Source organism: Arachis duranensis, chromosome 8 (genome assembly GCF_000817695.3).
Source record: "Arachis duranensis cultivar V14167 chromosome 8, aradu.V14167.gnm2.J7QH, whole genome shotgun sequence".
Taxonomy (NCBI): domain Eukaryota; kingdom Viridiplantae; phylum Streptophyta; class Magnoliopsida; order Fabales; family Fabaceae; genus Arachis; species Arachis duranensis.
This window is the reverse complement of record NC_029779.3, coordinates 32,594,418-32,612,056: the sequence shown is the minus strand read 5'-3', so window position 1 is coordinate 32,612,056 and position 17,639 is coordinate 32,594,418. Positions and strand designations below refer to the sequence as shown.

Sequence of the window (17,639 nt, the reverse complement as noted above, 5' to 3'; positions counted from 1 at the left end):
ATAAATATATTTATAATTTAATTTATATTTAATGTGTATTTTAATATTTCGAATATTTTACAGCGATAATTAATTTTAGTAGTTAATCTTAGTCAATAAATAGCCGGATTTGAAGCCTTTGGTTTAGTTTCAGTTCATCATACTCAAATATCTAACCAATATATCCAGAAGAAAGAAGAGTGTTTTTATTATCAAATTGCATTCTTCACCACTAATGTGACATAGGAACAGTTTAATAAGTTTCCGAAGATGACAGAAGAGAGGGAGCAATTATGCTTAAACGAAAGAAGTTTCACTTTTCATCTTATCTGGAAATGTTTATAAGCTCCACTCTCTTGGATTGCAATCTGAATTCTGCTCCTATCATCTCCACAGGCAGTGTCCTTCTTCAACTGAGGACATATCCCTTTGCGCCTCGACCCTTCTGCTTGAGAATCACAGTTCTTTCTTCGCCGTTGGTTGTGTCCGGCCAAACGCCTCCGGCAACTTCTTTTTGTGTCATCAAATTCACCTATCTCATGGAACCTGCACCACAATTGTTACTTTTGATACATCAACCACAAAAACACACAAAAAAAAAAGGCAATGATTCTTAGATTTTATTATATTTATTTTATATTTGACTCAATACTTAGTCACTTCTTTCTTTACTTACTAGGAGTGTTGACTCTATTATTTTTCGAGTAATAATTAATAAACACTACTGCACCATACATATATAAAAAAATTGTGGTGAAATTACTAATTCTAAAAATTTAAACCGATAGAAAAAGACAATTTGTATAAATATAGAATCTTGATATTATGTCACAAAATCACTCGTTTAAAAAACATAAGCCAATAAAGAAAACAAGATTTATTATATCTGTAAGAGAAACCTTATATAACTGTGAGAGCACATAAAGAAAAGAGAAGAGATGAACCTGCTACATTGCTGACAGAAGCGTTGTCTAATGCCGGAAACAAGAACCACCTGAGCCTTGGCATGGTACTCACACACCCTGTGCCTCCTATGGTACTGCCTTGCCTCCTCAAGATCCGCCTTGCACTTCTCAGCTTGACAACACCGCATGCCACCACCGGAACCTTTCTTCCCGCTAACCCATGTCACCGGCACTTCTTTCTTCTTCTTCTTATTATTATTATTATTATGATCTTCATCCGGCTTAGGCTCCCTCTTCGCCTCTAGCGGCGCGTCTTCACCACCACCCCGGTCCATCAACAAAGGGTTGTGATTGTGATGAGTGAGCTTGAAGCTAGGTGGTGAATGAAGTACTTAAATGGATGACTTTAGTAATGATGAGTGAGGACCACAAAAACTAGTTCATTTTTTCTCGGCCTTTGTTTTTGTATTTTTGTGTTGTGTTGTGTAATGATTTATGGTACTACTTGAAACTGAATTGCAAGGACGCTCTGTCCATCCAAATTCAATCAACCAACTGATCATGTCCTTTGTTACTATTACGATCCTCATAAATTCTATATATATGGTTAAGAGTTAAGACTCACTCATGTATAATTATTTTTATGTGAAATTAATAACACTTTATATAAAACTTAATTGTTAAAAATTATTTAATTTCACATAAAAATATCTGAACATTCATGAGTTATCATCTTAGCTAATGTTTTAATTTTTGTAAGTCTATAATTTTAGGTTGAATAGTAACCGTTGGATGAAATCTTTGGATGGAATAATGGGGGAATTTGGAGTTGTGAGATGCTGGAAAAGTGGTAGGACCTTGGAAAGGAAAAGGTGAATTGGGAGAGTTGGGAAGGGGGGGACAGGGAAAGAACAAAGAAGTGAAAGGAAAGCAAATGAATGCTATTCTATGAATTATTTATTTTGTTTTATTAAGCAATGTACTTTGAAGTTAATTTTTGTTTTGTTAATTTTTTTTATTAATAAAAGTGAACGGATTAGTGGCTATTGTTTAAAAAAATGATAAAATTTTGTTCTAAGTAGTTTGAAGTTTGAACATGCAATGAGAAGACTGACACAATATTCAATTAGAAAAATAAATTACATGAAAGATAGGCCGTTGGTTAAAGATAAAAGAAGATTTAAAAAGACCGAATACACAGTGGTAAAAAAAAATTTATATGTGCAAAATGTCTTATTATATGCAACAAACATGATAAAACAAGATTTATATATGTGTAAAATATGTCACTATAGACATAATACTTTATAGAATTTAATAAGTTAATTTGATCCATATAATTAATTTTATTTAATAATAATATTTGGGAAATAATAATTTTAAATTATCTTATTTAACTTAATATTTATAATTTTATGCATGTAGTATTAATAATTTATAATTATTACATCTAATATTATTTAATTATTTTAACAATAATTAACTAATACAAAATAAAAAAATAAATTATTTTAAGTTAACTTTTATCATCATCTCTTAAATATTTTTGTTATTTAATGGGATAAAGTATTGTTATTATTGTTGTTGCTCCTTTTTAGTAATAAGCAAAACAAAAATACTATTCGTACACTAAAATCAACCACCAATATATATGTATAAATATATGTGTAGTTTAATTTATTTTTAATATATATTTTATATTAGTGACTAATTTTGATATACACTTAATATAATCGTAAACAAAAATAAATAAATAACCACTCAAAATGAATTTTACCCTTTATATACACTAAGGGTTCTCCCGTGTATACTCAAGCATTGCAGATAGATAGTATTTGTCGTGTACAGCAATGTTTGAAAAATAAGATAGTCTGTAACCATATGATACGATATAACGCATTCATAAAGTTTTGGCATTACTTGGAGCTAGGCTTCTTGGGTGTACTAGGGACCCTCCCTACTCCTGAACCAACAGTTTACTTTCTTTGGGATCTTTGTTACCCTTAGATTGTGTATAATAACATCATCTAAGGGTGGTCTTTTATTGTGGAAGGACATATTAAAATTCTTGCTCCAATAGCATGTTGCAACGTCTGGGATATTGGATTGATTTTGTCATTTCATTTGGTCCCAACAACAACGACCTGCCTTTGTCCTATCACCACGTCGCGTAACTACTATTATAATGGAGTACTATATTATTTTGTTAATTAAACTTTCTATAAACAAAATTTAAATGAAAGACTAGTTCGATCATATCAACTGGAAAAGAAAAAATATTGGTTGTTGATATAATAAATTGTTTATTGTATTCTAGAGTGAATCCTTCTCAGATATATCGGGATTAAGAGCATCCTTGTAAGAGTGCCACGGATCACAGAAGGAAATTGCTAATCTTGGAACAGCAGGACATGGAAGGAAATGGGCTAAAATTGCCAATAATAACAACATATATAACAAGATATGTAAAGAGGGATGGTAGATGTGTGTTAGTGATAGAAAAAATACGAGATTTTAAAGGGATAAATGATTAGAAGGACTGACATTCGAAAAGAAGTTTCTAAAGTAGTTTAAAGTATCAAATTAGAAGGACAAGCTAATAAAGAGAAATATTATTAATCAAAGAGATGGAGCTTGTGTATTGGGCAATGAGGCGCCGAAAAGTAAACCATCTATTATTAGATTGTAATTTTACATTTAAATTATGGTGGTCAGTCTTATGTTATGATAATGTGTGTTGGATTAGATCAAGGGATGTTAGAATTTAGTTTGAAACTTGGGGAAACAGGACGCTTATAAGATGCTAAGGAAAAAAAGGATAATCCTTTTCTTTGCCATAGTATGATCTATTTAGAGATGTAGGAATGTTAGAATTTTTAAAAACAAGGTTATCGCATGGGGAAGAGTGTGGGAACAGTGCAAGTTCAAGCTAATCAATGGTATAAGGATAAGAAAAAAAAGAATATAGGATGCAATAGAGTAATTTATGATGTAGAAGTTAGTAAATAGAGGTGGTGACTATGTACCTTATACAGGGTGACTAACTGATTTAAGTATGTATATGGTGGGGGAGTACTTGGTAAGAAAGGGAGGAGAAGCGTGGTGCTACAAGGGTGAAGTGATTAGAAAAGGTTCAAACGGTGAGATATTATTGAGTGGAATACAAATTGTCATTCAATGGATGCTTGAGAAGGCAAGCATTAAGGAGGAAGATATTGTGGTAACAGTGGATAACAAGAACATAGTAGATTGACTAAAAGGGAAGGAGGTGGTGTGTTGGGAACAAACTCTTTTTTTGAAAAATAAAACCATGAACTTGAAGCTCATCATACAAAATTTGAGTGTGGAATTGCAAGCCAAAAAGAGTGGAAAGAAAAGACAAATATCAAAGGTAGAAGTTGGACAAAGTGAATGCACAATTGAGACAGATTAGTTGAAGAAAAGTTTATGAAACCAAATGCATAAGGAAGATATCAATAAGCTGATTTTGATATTAGCATACTTACTACGTTTACTGGAAGACATGGTGTTAGGAGAAAATGTTAAGAGATGGTAGATAATAATGTATATCATGAAAATAGAGTGACATGGGATGTTGGAAGACCAATCCAAAAAGAAGAAGCATGAAAATTGGTGGTGCATCATCTAGAGAAAATATAAGAAATACATTAATAAAAGAAAGGATCATAGATTTTAATTGTTATTCACGTTTGTTATTTTGCTTTGTTTTAGTTGTTGAAACATTTACATTCTTTTGTTGTATTTCTGTACTAGTTTGATTTGTGCTCAATTTTAATGACAATACCAAAAGAATTGATTCATAAATCAAAACACCTTCTCCTTAATTTTGGATTGAGTAAATAACATCGATGTAAAAAAACACAGCATTATGTTCAAACAACTTCTTTTTTTTTTCTCGTTAGACATTTCTCTTGATCAAATAGTCACAAAGCAGAATGTTACAGATCTTATTTTTTGGTCGATTGCTACAGATCTTAAATTCATATTTTATATATACTAGGTTGATAAAAAATAAAACGAAGAGAGAAATAAAGATGGGTGCAAATGGACGATGAACCCAATATGCCTACAGAGTAGTTTTATCTTTTTTGGGTTTCGTTATTTTGGGTTATCAGTCTCTATTTAGAATAACGAAAATATTAAATAATATGAATAATGGATATATGGAATGTTTAATTCATTAAGTGTATGGATGATTATTCTAATATTAAGATTTTAGGTGGATAATTTAAAAGAATAATATATTTTTACTTTATTGAGTCAATTTTAAAATTCATTGTTCATATTGTTCATAAAAATTATTGTCTACCTAATAAAATTTTAATAATAAAAAAAAAACTATAATTCTAAAAGCTTTTTCTCAAGGATGTAGATTTGTAGACTGACCAGTGTTAGATTAATTGACATAAATTAATTGTTATTTCTTTTCCCTGCTCTACATACACAAAATAAGCAACCACAAATTAATTAAACTTTTCTTCTTTTTTTTTTTTAAAGCCTAATGTTTATAGGTGTCAGCTGAAGATTAAATTAAAGTGCACTTTGGCTTTGGTATCAGAAGTTTCGTGAACGGCCTGAACTTTTCGTCTGTTAGGTGGGGACATGTCGGAGAAAAGGAATAAAGAAAGGGGCAAAATTGTCATTACATAACAGCCTTACGTGGCTCGTTCCGGTGCTGTGTTGGTTCTCCCAAGTCCCACGTTTACAGACACTTAAGTGAGTTGAGTCTCAGCAAGTTCGAGTCCCTTCCAAGTTCGGAACCGTTTTCGTCTAACAACACTTCCTCCATTTTCCTTGTATTGTAAATCAAGTACCAGATTCTGTTGCTCAACCTTACTATATATTTTCTAATAATATTTTTCGTTGCTCTTTTCTTTTCACGATTTTCCCGCGTTAATTAGTTACTACTTAGTTCGTTACATAGATAACTAGCTAGCTGGTGATGCTTTGATTAATTGATTTACATAATAGGATCCTACCTTTGATTTGTACTAAAAATTTATCATGCTACATCAACTTAATCTGAATTTATGTATATGATATATGGCATAAGCATTACAAGACTAGAAAAGAGTATAGTTTAAACACTATTATTATTTGAACAGAGTCGTTATCATTATTTGAATTTGTTATATGATTTGTGATTTGAATTGTTGATAGGTCACAGTGTAAACAGAAATCATGGAGGGTGGACCTTATATGATGCAGCATCCATCAATATCACAGAAGCTAGGTGGAGGATCTTTTCTTGTGTCCAAGCTTGCCACTGGATTTCACTCAAGAAACTCTTCCAGCAGTGGCATTTACCTCAATGGCTTTGCGGCCGTGACACCGATGGTATCGCCGGTCACAGCTTACTCTCCGGCGGAGAAAGGAGGAGCTACTACTTCTTTCATAGTGGATTTTCTGATGGGAGGAGTGTCTGCTGCTGTGTCTAAGACTGCGGCCGCGCCGATCGAGAGAGTTAAGCTGCTAATTCAGAACCAGGATGAGATGCTCAAGACTGGTCGGTTGTCTCATCCGTACAAGGGAATTGGTGATTGTTTTGCTAGAACTATTAAGGATGAAGGGGTGCTTTCACTTTGGAGAGGAAACACTGCTAATGTTATCAGATACTTCCCTACTCAGGTTCTTTATTCTCTCCTCTTTATTTTAAATTGTCAAATTTGTATGTGATATGTCGCATGCTCCCGCGACCTCTAGGTGGGTATGGGGAGACTATGCTATTTGAGATATAGCTTGGCAGTTTGTTATTATCATTATTAGCATAAATAAAAGAATTCACATTTATGTTTTGAATTATAGATGTGAATTTTTTGGGTAAATGAGATGAAACAAATTTTACTCTTGTTTGAAAAAATTCTGTATTATGTTTTCATTTATGTGCAGGCGCTGAACTTTGCTTTCAAGGATTATTTTAAGAAGCTCTTCAACTTCAAGAAAGAAAGAGATGGCTACTGGAAATGGTTTGCTGGGAACTTGGCATCTGGTGGGGCTGCCGGAGCTTCTTCCCTCTTGTTTGTTTATTCTTTGGACTTTGCCAGAACTCGTTTGGCCAATGATGCCAAGGTTGCTGCTAAGCAGGGTGGTCAAAGGCAGTTCACTGGCTTGATTGATGTTTACACCAAAACCATTAAATCCGATGGTATCACTGGCCTTTATCGCGGATTCACCATCTCTTGTGTTGGGATTGTTGTGTATCGTGGTCTCTATTTCGGAATGTATGATTCTTTGAAACCAGTGGTTCTGGTCGATGGCTTGCAGGTTCGTGCAACATCTGAATTTCAAATCTAGTATGTTGTAACTTGTAGAAAAAGGTAACTAATCTCATGAAATCGTCTTCATGTGAAGATTACGGTTGAGAATTGTTAAATAACAATCTAGTCAAACGTGTCATTTAACGATTTTCACCTATCATCTTTATATGAAGACAATTTCATGTGAGTAGCTACAGTAAAAAAAATGAATCGACACAGTATCCTAGACTACTCATACAATGCTTTTTACTTACTATAATTTGCACTTGTTAACAGGATAGTTTCTTTGCAAGTTTCTTTTTGGGTTGGGGGATCACAATAGGTGCTGGCTTGGCCTCTTACCCCATTGATACTGTTCGTAGAAGAATGATGATGACATCCGGAGAAGCCGTGAAATACAGCGGCTCAGTGGATGCATTCAAGCAGATCATCGCCAAAGAGGGTGCTAAGTCGCTCTTCAAAGGTGCCGGTGCGAACATATTGCGTGCTGTTGCAGGTGCCGGTGTGCTTGCCGGTTATGACAAGCTACAGCTCCTCTTGTTTGGAAAGAAATATGGCTCTGGTGGTGGAGGCTAAGATATACAGATAATGATGAAAGAAACTACGTGGGACAGTATGTTGAATCTCATTCATGCTGAAAATAAATAATAACTATTTGAGCTTTCTCAGAGTTTATAGACTCGGATATTTAGAAACCATAGTTTTTCTTTTAATTGTTTGAGGGTACATGTTTGGAGCTTGTAGCTTGAGTGGTTATGATGACCATTTTGGTTGAAATAATTGAAGACTGTTCAAAGTTGCCATTCTATTCTCGTGTTCACTTGTGTTCCGTTTAAGGTAATTTCTCTGTTCTTTGTTATTTATCACTTACCAATTTTTCATATATTTTTTGGATCAATGTATCTTAATATAGTACGAAAGTGTTGGTGCCACATGAAAAAGATAGAGAGAAACTAACAAATATTTTCACTAATGTGCAATGGTGCAATCTATTTTAGGAAGTTAGAATGGGAATCACAAATGACAAAAAGAATAAAGATTACATTTCGTGTTAAAAGATAAAATTACAATTTTGTCTTTACTTTTGCACCTTAAAGAAAAACGTTAGAAGATTAATACCTTTTTTGGATTTATTTTGCATTTGATCTAACAAAATGTTGGCAGCTTAACATTTTTCTTTACATAAACCATACTCTCAGCATCTGGAATATGGTGGAAAAATCAAGTTACAAAATTTCTATAAGAAAAAGAAAGGGTTAACATAAAACCCATGTGAGGCAATCGTAGTTAGCTTACATGGTGTGTTGGTGTAACAAAAATAAAACTTAATAAACCTTCACTTCTGCCACCTAATATTGAAAGCAAAACAATGTAAAGAAGTTGGATGTAACTACGGCCTAAGCATGTTACCAGAACTCCAGAAGTATCTATCAAGTTGAACAGGGTCAGTTGTTGGTCCTATTGAAATAAGAGACGAAAAATCACTTTATGCAGGCGGTAGCGAGCGCCGGCAAGTTGGGCACTCCATCTTTATATCCATCCATCTTTGCAGACAACCAGAGTGAAAGAAATGATCACAAGGTGTCACCTGTGTAAAAGTCTGCACATTAGGCTTAAATCCAGATTGTAGTTCTTAATTTCGAGTTTAACAAAGGTTTAAGTTTATATCGAGTTATTGACATACCATGCAATCATTAGACCGTTGATTAAGATCAATGGATGTCATGCAAATAACACAATCCATAGCGTGTCTTGCATCTTGATTAAACCTCCTATAATAGCTGTACTTCTCAGGCAGTATCTGCGAATCATGAAAGAAACGAAGATAGAGAAAAGACTCATGCTAGTGTTCCACAGATCACAATAGTGAGAATTTGGATATTGCCATCTTCGCCGCAGAGTCGTGCTCATGATCAGAAGATTTTGATGAAATCATCTGAATGTGTAAGTGGTCATAAAGCAACAAGAAGACAGTTGGCCTAACCTGGCGAGGGATGAACCACCGTGAGCCGAGATAATGCTGCAGAAGAAGAACTGAAGCTTGAAGTCCAATAAATGCAGCCAATGAAACACACCAGCTCTTGTCCGGCTGTATGCGCATGAAGTTGTTTGGGCAACCAAAAACATATAGCGGGATTGCTAGGCGAGTAACAGATATCCCGAGGATATAATGAGGATGCAGCGGCTTGCGCGAGTCACGGATAACGTTGGTGATTATCTGAGGTATCCAAAAGGAGTATATAAGAAGAAGAATAGGTCTCAAATGGTGATGGAACTCGTACATGAGGAGAATGCCTCCTAACAGGATTCCATCTGCAGAGAAAGTGAAACCATTAAAATCCGGCCACGTCATACAATGAATTCTTTATCATGCAGGCACTATTTCTTCACGAGCAATGCTAGAGGGCCATCATAATTTATTGTTTTTGGCCATCAGTTAGTCATCAATATTTAAAAGTATGAAATAAAAAATGTTGTTGGATTACTAGACTATAAGAATTGAGTTGATGGCTAAGTGATGACCAAAAACAATAAATTATGATGGTCTCCTAGCAGTTCTCAAACGTTTCATTCAAAATGAATACTTACAGAAACGGCTATATAAGACGGAAAGTTCGCGCCTCATTGCCTCCCAACCTTCTCCGCTACTCAAAGGCCTATTTGCCTTCCAGATGGTGAGGAGATATCTCATCTCAAATATTGAAAAGACAACGAACTTGAAAAATGCAGCAGTTGCAAAAGCATTAAACAAGGATTCTGCATTTCAGGTAGCAGCTATAATTATTAAAATGAGAATCTGATAAATACTACAAAATAAGATAATCAATGACTCAAGTCCGCTCTATTGCAACAATGGTAATAGCATATAAAAATCAATAAAAACATAACACTGCATTTTGTGGGTCATTCTCATTCATCAGTTTCAAGTTGTGAAATCTCAATTTTACCAACTAGTATTCCTGCAGTCAGATGTAAAAGGCAAAGATAAGCATCCATTATCGCCTGCTGGCCAATCAACAATATTGAAACCTTTGCAGCCCCCTGTGGAAATATCAAAATCATATTCAGAGATTACTATGAAATCACGAAATAAATAGTATCTGATACATACATCCAAATTGAAGATTTACATATTAATTCCATTTTATAAATCCATGGCATATGAAATCTCAAATAAAAGTAAATTCTTACAGATTGAGTGCTGCTATGCTCCATTTGACGAATCAGTAGAAGAACTTGCAAGAAAGAAACCTGATATATGTACGTTAAGGAACTAAAAGGGTTATGAACAACAACAAATAATAATGCTGTAAGAATATCCATGATTGAAGGATACAAAAGTAACCATCAAGGTATAGTTCACTGCTTTGTTATAGTACACCTCAATGTTGACAGAAGTTGTATTTAACAGTAAAGGTGAGAAACAGTCCCCATCATCATCCGTGGAGGGACTCTCCATCAAACCTTCGAGGTGAAATCGATCATGTTCTCCTTCTATAGGAAGTAACATAAGCACATGGTAAATCATCCGGTAAAAAATATACAAAAATATAATCATTATCAATAAAAAGAATGATCTCAAATCTCAAATGGATAAAAACAAAATGAGGAAATATTAGAATGGAAGAGCACCAAAAGGAAGATATTAATGTTAAATATTTTTATTGAGGTGAGGAAGTTAATAAGTATTGAAATGCCAGGGAAAGTACCATTTTTGGTTGATGGTAAGCGTGAAAGCTGTGCAGCAATTTCAATATTACAATGTTTCTCCATGTCATGCATTGGAGCTGCAGCAGAGGAAAAAAATAGCAAGTCAATAATACCACAAAATTATGGGAAATTCCTTCAAAGTGTACTAGTATGGGAGATAAATTACAATGTTTCTTTCTCCACATCTTATCTCGGGAAGAATCTTGCAGTACCTGAGATGAGAAAACTCCAAGCTGTGTATAATACATGTAGCAGATAATTACTTTGGATGCTCACTTGTTTAAAAATAAATAAATAAAAGAGCAAATTTGTTAAGATGAAGAGAAGTAAAGTACAAGGAACTTGGAGTGTAAGAATTCTCCATAGTGATCTACTAGTTAATAAGAGAAAATATTTAAAGCTACAAGGTTACATTTCAATTGATAAAAATCACATTAGAAGAACTCCTGTGTGTTGGTGGGTGTGTATAAGAACGTATATTAATTCTTGGACAAAGAAATATCAATTATCCCAAGTAATAAAGATTGTTTAAACAATACGAATATAAATTGATCACCAAATCAAGATTATCATATGGTATATTTTTTTTTTGCTGGGGAGGGGAGGGGGAGAGTATTCTAGAAAAAATATACAAAACGTAAACATCAGGGATACATAAAAAAAAAAATGATGGTTACCAGATGGTATGGATTGGATAGAATATAATCTCCATCCTGATTCAATTCTCCCTCTTTTCCACTGCAATAGCAGGAAAGAAACTCTTGAGCATATTCAAAAGAGTAAGGACATTTTAGGCATTTCCTTGCAAATACAACAGAGCATTAAAGAACATATTCAAGGTGAAATTCTAAATATAAACAAGCATGATAACATTTGCCAACTTGCACACTTAATATGTAAACTTGAGTAGACATTTATATTATGAAAATCACCTGTTGGCTACCATTCGAAGCTGTCTAAAAGGCCATATATATACACCTTCCACTCTGATCTGGGCACCACCAACATTATATTCATTGTCAAACACATCATGGAATATAATAACCCCCTGAGGAAAAAGCATGAATATGTTTGTTAATTAGCTGTTCGGCATATGCCACATGATAGAACAATTAAGAAGCTATATGAGTTATGATAGCTAAATTTCTGTGAACTGTATATTTCAATTCTCACCTGAACGTAATGTACTCCAGTTATCTTTGTTGGTGTACTAACTAATTCAATTACAGAATTACCAGTTGTTTTTCTGATGTCTGGAAATCTGGAAGAGCCATTTGCGGCATCTGAAAACTTCCAACTCCCTGCATTAACGAGGTCAATATACAAAAACAGTTTCAGACTTTACAAACAAACACACCATTTTAAATGAACCAAGTAAGTTCATTATAACTTACACTATTCGAAGTGAAGAACAAAACCTTTTTAAATTACACGATCTGTCCAAATGCCATAAGTTCATTTTGATAATTCATGGAAACATCTTAGCCTATACCTAGGTGCTGCCCCCCTTTCCCATATATTATCTGCCCCAGAATAGTTAGTAAAAAATGTATTTAAAGTAACTTAAGCCAAAAGATAAGAAGCTTATGATTAGCATTTACACCGTTTTGTCTTCAAAAAACATTCTACTCCATGAAAGTGTCAACTCGTTAAAAAAGGTCAAACCGTCTCCTAAAAGCAATACTTCAACTATATAAATGGACATATTAAACTTTAAAACAGCAGACCAAACCGCAACCTCAAGACAACAGCAAACTACGAACACAAAAAATAAAAAGTTGACTCAAGCTTCTTAAAGAATACAAACCTCTATAAGTTCCAGTTATGTTCCATTGTGAAAATGGACCACTATCAGTCTCATCTTTTCTTGTAAGCCACTGGGAGAAGCAATAAGAAAATGAAATTTGTTGAGTTCTCCTCCATTAAGATTTTGCCTCAATCACATAAATCACAATTTATCAAGTAAAATCATTTCTAATGATAATCCAGTGTTTAGGGAAGTTAAATATCAATAAAGTCAAAAAGCTATGGTCTGTGATCATGTCCTTGGATGTTACTAATTACTACTAACAAATCAGTAAAAAAAAACATGACAAAGTCATGTACATTTTTCTATAAACTTATTTGCAAATGATCTAGTTTGTTTTGGCATAATGTTTTTCAGCTACTTCTACCACAGGTTCTAAAAATGTTTAAAACTGCAACACTTCAGAAGCAAAGAAATGTTTGGACAAAAAAAAATAACCCTGCAAATGCCCGTTGACAGTTAGATTGCTGATTGTTAAAAGAGCATTCTACAATAATCCATGGAAATTGAGCATAAAACTAGCCATGTATTATAGCAATGCGCTCCAATTATAAGTAAAGTTTGGAATGTATAAGTTTGTTGAATTCTCTCACTAAATAAATTATGCACTACTTTAGCACTACTTACAATATGTTCAAATACCTTTATCCTCTTCCTTAAACCACATGGTTCCATATTTACAGCATCATTATTGCAAGAACACTACACTATGAATTTATTTCTAGTTTCTACTTTCAAACAGCAGAATAGCGCTATAGCAACCCCTCAGAGCTGACAGTAAATGATAAACACTAAAAACTAAAGGACAACTTTTTTGGGTCAAATTTACAATATGCATCCTCAAATTTTCCAGACATTCAAGAATGAAGATAGAAGCAAACCTCATCACCCCAAGAACGAGTTCTTTCCCGTAAGGGTCTGAGACCAGTCACAGAGGGAAGAAACAGTAGAAAAATCCACCACCCAAGTGCAATTCTTAGCCAAAGCTTGAATCTTTCACTGGGAACCATGTCAAATCTCATTCCCGAGATGTCGAAAACAGAAGCTTTTCAACTCAAATTCAACGACCCAGTTCTGAGCTGAAGCTGATTAGAGCGAATCAAAGGGAATAACCCAGTATCCAACATAGTAATTAACTTAAGGAACAAAAAAATCAATAGAAAGGGGGTTGCTTGAAGAGGAGTCAAAAGGGGTACAACCCAACGTTGATCAGATAGAAGAAAATGAAAGATTAACTACTCAATTGGTCACCAAAGAATGCAAAATTTGGAAGCAAACAACAAACAAGGGTGCTTTAGACAAGCTTAGTTTTTGGGAGAGAATGCGAAGCTTACGTTGTACAAATAAATAATCAAATTAGAAGTGAAAGCGAAAGATTACGGGAATTTTGTTGTAATGTTTGTTGCGGCATAGGTTGTTGACGAGTTCGATGTGTTGTGGTTTTTGGTAAACGGAGGTTCACTCCACGCTATTATTAATTTAATTTAATTTAATATTATTAATTTATTATTACTTGTTTCTTTGTACAGTTTATTACTCCGACTAATCAAATTCGTTTTTGCGTTACATTTTTACTGATACTATTGCAAATTTTATAATCATGGCCTTAATATATTGAGAAAGTTTTTTTTTTTTTTTAGGTATTTTTATTACCTGAATATATGTATGTCTGAAATTCTGAATGCTCCCAGCTTTTTTTGTCAGAAAAATCTTTCCTTTTGGTTTTGTAAGGGGGTTATTGTCAGTATCTGAATGCACAGTTATTTTCACGGTTTTTGGTCTGAACAAGTTTTCACATCCAAAGGCTTTTTGGTAAGAAACGTTAGCAAAAAAGTCACCAAAAAAATTATTAGCAAAAGTAATTCCTCAGTCAAATTTTCATGAAATGGCCCACATATTGAAGCCCACCATAGCAGTGTGTACTCATCTTGATCCAAAAGAAAAGAAAATAATGATCTAGTAATAAATAATAATAACCTTACCCATTGGCCAGCGGCAAATCCTTAAATGGAGTTTAGTACTGCGACGGATTAGTCCTTGGCCTACCGGGTTGGGGGATACCGTGGGAAACAAAAAAAAATAATAATAACCTTGTCCAAAAGGCAGTAGGAATTGGTCCAAGATGTTTGTACCAATTAAGGAATCAAAACTAAAACACACTTCATTGTTAAGAGTTGAAGTAAAACTTCTCCAATAGGGAGATTTTCTTGAGAGTCCTCTAAAAACTTTAGATTCTTTTTTAAAAAAGAACATTTTCATCCTGTTCAAACTCCACAAATAGTATTCTCACACAATCTTCATACTATCTGATCCATCAAAGTCACTGTGAAACCTGAAATATATAGCAACATACACATGAATAGCATAGAAGGTAAGGTCATCAAGCTCAACAAGTCAGAAGAACTAGAGTATAAAAAAAATTGTTTGAATGTGGTGGAAAAGATAATAAGTGATAAAGAGATGAGTTTCAAAACATGCAGGAATGTTTTATTGGGAATGTAGAGAAATTCACAAGGTGTTGCAGTTACCGACATTGGTCGAAAAAAGATGTTATTCAGCTTCAAAGACAGGAAGAGATGGTTGCAGATTATTCAGAATGGTCCTTGGAATGTCAGAAGAAATCTGGTTAATCTCAGATTATAGATGGAGGGTGAATTAGTGTTTGAAATTGATCATGACTTTATGGAATTTTAAATTCAAGTTCATGGCATTCCACATGATCACATGAATAGAGAGACAGAAGTTCTTATCGGAAGAATGTTAGGAGTATTGGCTGAGGCTGAAGACCCAAAAGTGGATGGCGTTCTCAAGAGATCATTTCTAAGGATCAGGGCTGGCATCAATATTACTAACGCTTTGCCTACAGATTTCTGGTTAGATAGAGAGGAAATGCTACCATTGTAGGTTTTCTTTAAGTATGAGAGGCTGCCGGTAGTTATTGTTTCAATTGTGAAATATTAGGACATAAGAAAAAAACATGCAAGAATCCAACAGTCATGGCATGCTGGGATCCATCCAAGAAGAAGTATTCACCAGGATTAGGAGTCGGCCGAGTTCGACCAGTTTCAACCATGGGAGGAGGAAGTTCGAAACAACAGGGATGGAGAGAAGACGGGGAGGAGTAGGTGCGTGATCAACAAAACCTTGGAAAAGAGGGTGGTGAGGAGCAAAGCACTGAAGAGAGCAAGATTAGGGCTGAACAAATTCTGCAACAAAAAATCAAGGAAAAAAGTGTTTGGGAAAACCAAACAAGGAGAGAGGAGGGGATGGCTGAAGTAGGAGAGTAGGTAGGAGAAGTACAAAAAATCTTTGATTTTCAGAAAAATGAGGATATGCAACTTGACCTAGGAGCAGCCTACAAATTTAAGAGTCTCGTTAGGGGGATAAGAGAGAGGAACAATGAATGGACTTACACCAAACAGGTCCAAAAGAGAGAAAAGGGGAAAGAGGTTCTGGAGGTGAGTAGATACGGGATAAAAAAGGATGTTCGACCTAATATTTGGCAAATCAACTACAAGTTTGGAATGTTGAAGAAGGTGGGCTGAATTTATATACAACAGAAGAAAGGGAGGTGAGTAGCTACAAAAAAGAAAATTGGAAGTTGGGCCAAGGAAAAAAATAGAAAAAGAAACCATAGGCCAAGAACTAAAAAGACTTATGACAGCAAAAAAAAAAAAAAGAAAAAGTACGTGAAGGTAGATAGAGAAAGGATACATGAAGATAAAAAAATGTTGAAAACTAAAACAGGAGAAGAAGAACTCAAGAAGCTATCCAATGAAGCATAGGACAAAGAAGATAAAGTTGTGGGGCAGCATGTAAACCAGTGTTTTGAAATAGCGGCCATGGCGGCGCTATGGCGAAATGGCGTGGCGGGATTTGGCCTAGCCACCATACATAGGCCACCGTGACGTGCTTATCACGGCTGGGCAAAAGGCACCGCAATTGCGGTGGCACCATGGCGGGCCGCCATGAAAATGGCGAAATTGCGGGTTTTTTTCGGATTTTTCAAAAAAATTCAAGGGTAATTGGGTAAATGTGCAAAACCCTAAATGATACAAGTTAACTAGTTCAGCCGCTCCAATTCAAAAACCAATCTTCCTCTCTGAACGTCCGTCGGCGCCGCCTGTTGCCGCTCGTCGCCGACCGATACCGCTGGTGGTCACCGCCGCTCATCACCATAGTTCCCTCTTTTTTCTGGTTCGTAGAAGCAACGACTCTTCCTTTTTTTTCATTCAGTTCACTCACTTCACTAGTTCATTGTCTCCTTCTCTTCCCTCATAAACCTCTCTTCCTCCAATTTTTTTCCTTTCAGCTAGGTTCACCATGTCAACTTCTAGACCAACCCGTAATTCTGATGCCCCTGCCCCTGTTTCTGCCTCTACTGGCCATGCTACTCGTCCTGTAGCTGCTGTCCGTGCCACAAGGATTGATCCTGGGTGGAAATATGTTAGTGTTGTAGAAAAGGGAAATACCAATGACACCATTTGTAATTTTTGTAGAAAAATTATGAGAGGAGGAATTACACGGGCAAAGGAGCACTTAATGATTAAGCCTGGGAATGTTGTTGGATGTAAAATGGTCCCAAAGGATGTTATTGCTGAATTATGGGAGTTTTACAACCAGAAAAAAATTGAGAAAGACAAAGTTCTACGCCGGCAAGCACCGAGGAACATAGTGTCAATGCTAGGGAGCTTGACTTAGATAGTTTGGGTTTTGGATTATCAGAGGAAGATGCTCAAAGAATTGATGAAATTCCAAATCCAACTCCAATGGTAGCAGCTAGAGGGGGGCAAGTTCTATGAGAGGTCCAATGGACTTATTTATGAAAAGACCCGAAATTGTCATTGCAAGAAACAAAAAGAAAAATTTGAGGCAACAGAATATCAAAGAAGCATGTAATAAGGAAGCGGTTCGTAGAGTTCATCGATATATAGCCCGATGGTTCTACCAAGCTGGGAT

The 17,639-nt window shown here is 35.0% G+C and overlaps 3 protein-coding genes across 5 annotated transcripts; 1 reads left to right on the top strand and 2 right to left on the bottom strand.

Annotated features, from left to right (window-relative positions):
• Nucleotides 1-208: 208 nt before the first annotated feature.
• On the bottom strand, nucleotides 209-1,232 carry LOC107462215 (squamosa promoter-binding protein 1-like). The gene is made up of 2 exons (XM_016080775.3): nucleotides 924-1,232; nucleotides 209-525 (listed from the first exon to the last, which is right to left on the bottom strand). Exons 1-2 carry the CDS (start codon nucleotides 1,217-1,219, stop codon nucleotides 300-302), a joined length of 522 nt encoding a protein of 173 aa, XP_015936261.1. The 5' UTR covers nucleotides 1,220-1,232; the 3' UTR covers nucleotides 209-299.
• A 4,266-nt stretch (nucleotides 1,233-5,498) lies between these two features.
• LOC107462252 (ADP,ATP carrier protein 1, mitochondrial) lies at nucleotides 5,499-7,968 on the top strand. 3 transcript variants are annotated; one of them, XM_016080834.3, is made up of 4 exons: nucleotides 5,499-5,701; nucleotides 6,066-6,533; nucleotides 6,795-7,169; nucleotides 7,439-7,968. In XM_016080834.3, the coding sequence occupies exons 2-4, from the start codon at nucleotides 6,087-6,089 to the stop codon at nucleotides 7,736-7,738; spliced, it is 1,122 nt and encodes a 373-aa protein (XP_015936320.1). In that variant the 5' UTR covers nucleotides 5,499-5,701; nucleotides 6,066-6,086; the 3' UTR covers nucleotides 7,739-7,968. The 3 variants fall into 3 exon arrangements, with proteins under 3 accessions (XP_015936320.1, XP_020985020.1, XP_015936318.1); XM_021129361.2 differs by having other exon boundaries at nucleotides 5,499-5,706; XM_016080832.3 differs by having other exon boundaries at nucleotides 5,499-5,715.
• A 298-nt stretch (nucleotides 7,969-8,266) lies between these two features.
• LOC107462220 (transmembrane E3 ubiquitin-protein ligase FLY2) lies at nucleotides 8,267-14,118 on the bottom strand. Its single transcript, XM_016080780.3, has 14 exons — nucleotides 13,562-14,118; nucleotides 12,681-12,750; nucleotides 12,047-12,174; nucleotides 11,806-11,921; nucleotides 11,551-11,611; nucleotides 11,040-11,106; nucleotides 10,873-10,950; nucleotides 10,500-10,657; nucleotides 10,355-10,414; nucleotides 10,111-10,204; nucleotides 9,752-9,919; nucleotides 9,147-9,475; nucleotides 8,847-8,963; nucleotides 8,267-8,750 (listed from the first exon to the last, which is right to left on the bottom strand). Exons 1-14 carry the CDS (start codon nucleotides 13,700-13,702, stop codon nucleotides 8,649-8,651), a joined length of 1,689 nt encoding a protein of 562 aa, XP_015936266.1. The 5' UTR covers nucleotides 13,703-14,118; the 3' UTR covers nucleotides 8,267-8,648.
• Between the last annotated feature and the right edge of the window lie 3,521 nt (nucleotides 14,119-17,639).

Coding starts and splice junctions, on each gene's coding strand:
- LOC107462220 (XM_016080780.3), bottom strand. CDS start 13,702: ATGAGATTTGACATGGTTCCCAGTGAAAGATTCAAGCTTTGGCTAAGA. Junction 12,175..12,680: donor CATAACTGGAACTTATAGAG/GTTTGTATTCTT, acceptor TCGTTAATGCAG/GGAGTTGGAAGTTTTCAGAT. Junction 8,751..8,846: donor AACGGTCTAATGATTGCATG/GTATGTCAATAA, acceptor ACTTTTACACAG/GTGACACCTTGTGATCATTT.
- LOC107462252 (XM_016080834.3), top strand. CDS start 6,087: ATGGAGGGTGGACCTTATATGATGCAGCATCCATCAATATCACAGAAG. Junction 6,534..6,794: donor TCAGATACTTCCCTACTCAG/GTTCTTTATTCT, acceptor ATTTATGTGCAG/GCGCTGAACTTTGCTTTCAA. Junction 7,170..7,438: donor TTCTGGTCGATGGCTTGCAG/GTTCGTGCAACA, acceptor ACTTGTTAACAG/GATAGTTTCTTTGCAAGTTT.
- LOC107462215 (XM_016080775.3), bottom strand. CDS start 1,219: ATGGACCGGGGTGGTGGTGAAGACGCGCCGCTAGAGGCGAAGAGGGAG. Junction 526..923: donor TTCTGTCAGCAATGTAGCAG/GTTCATCTCTTC, acceptor ATTGTGGTGCAG/GTTCCATGAGATAGGTGAAT.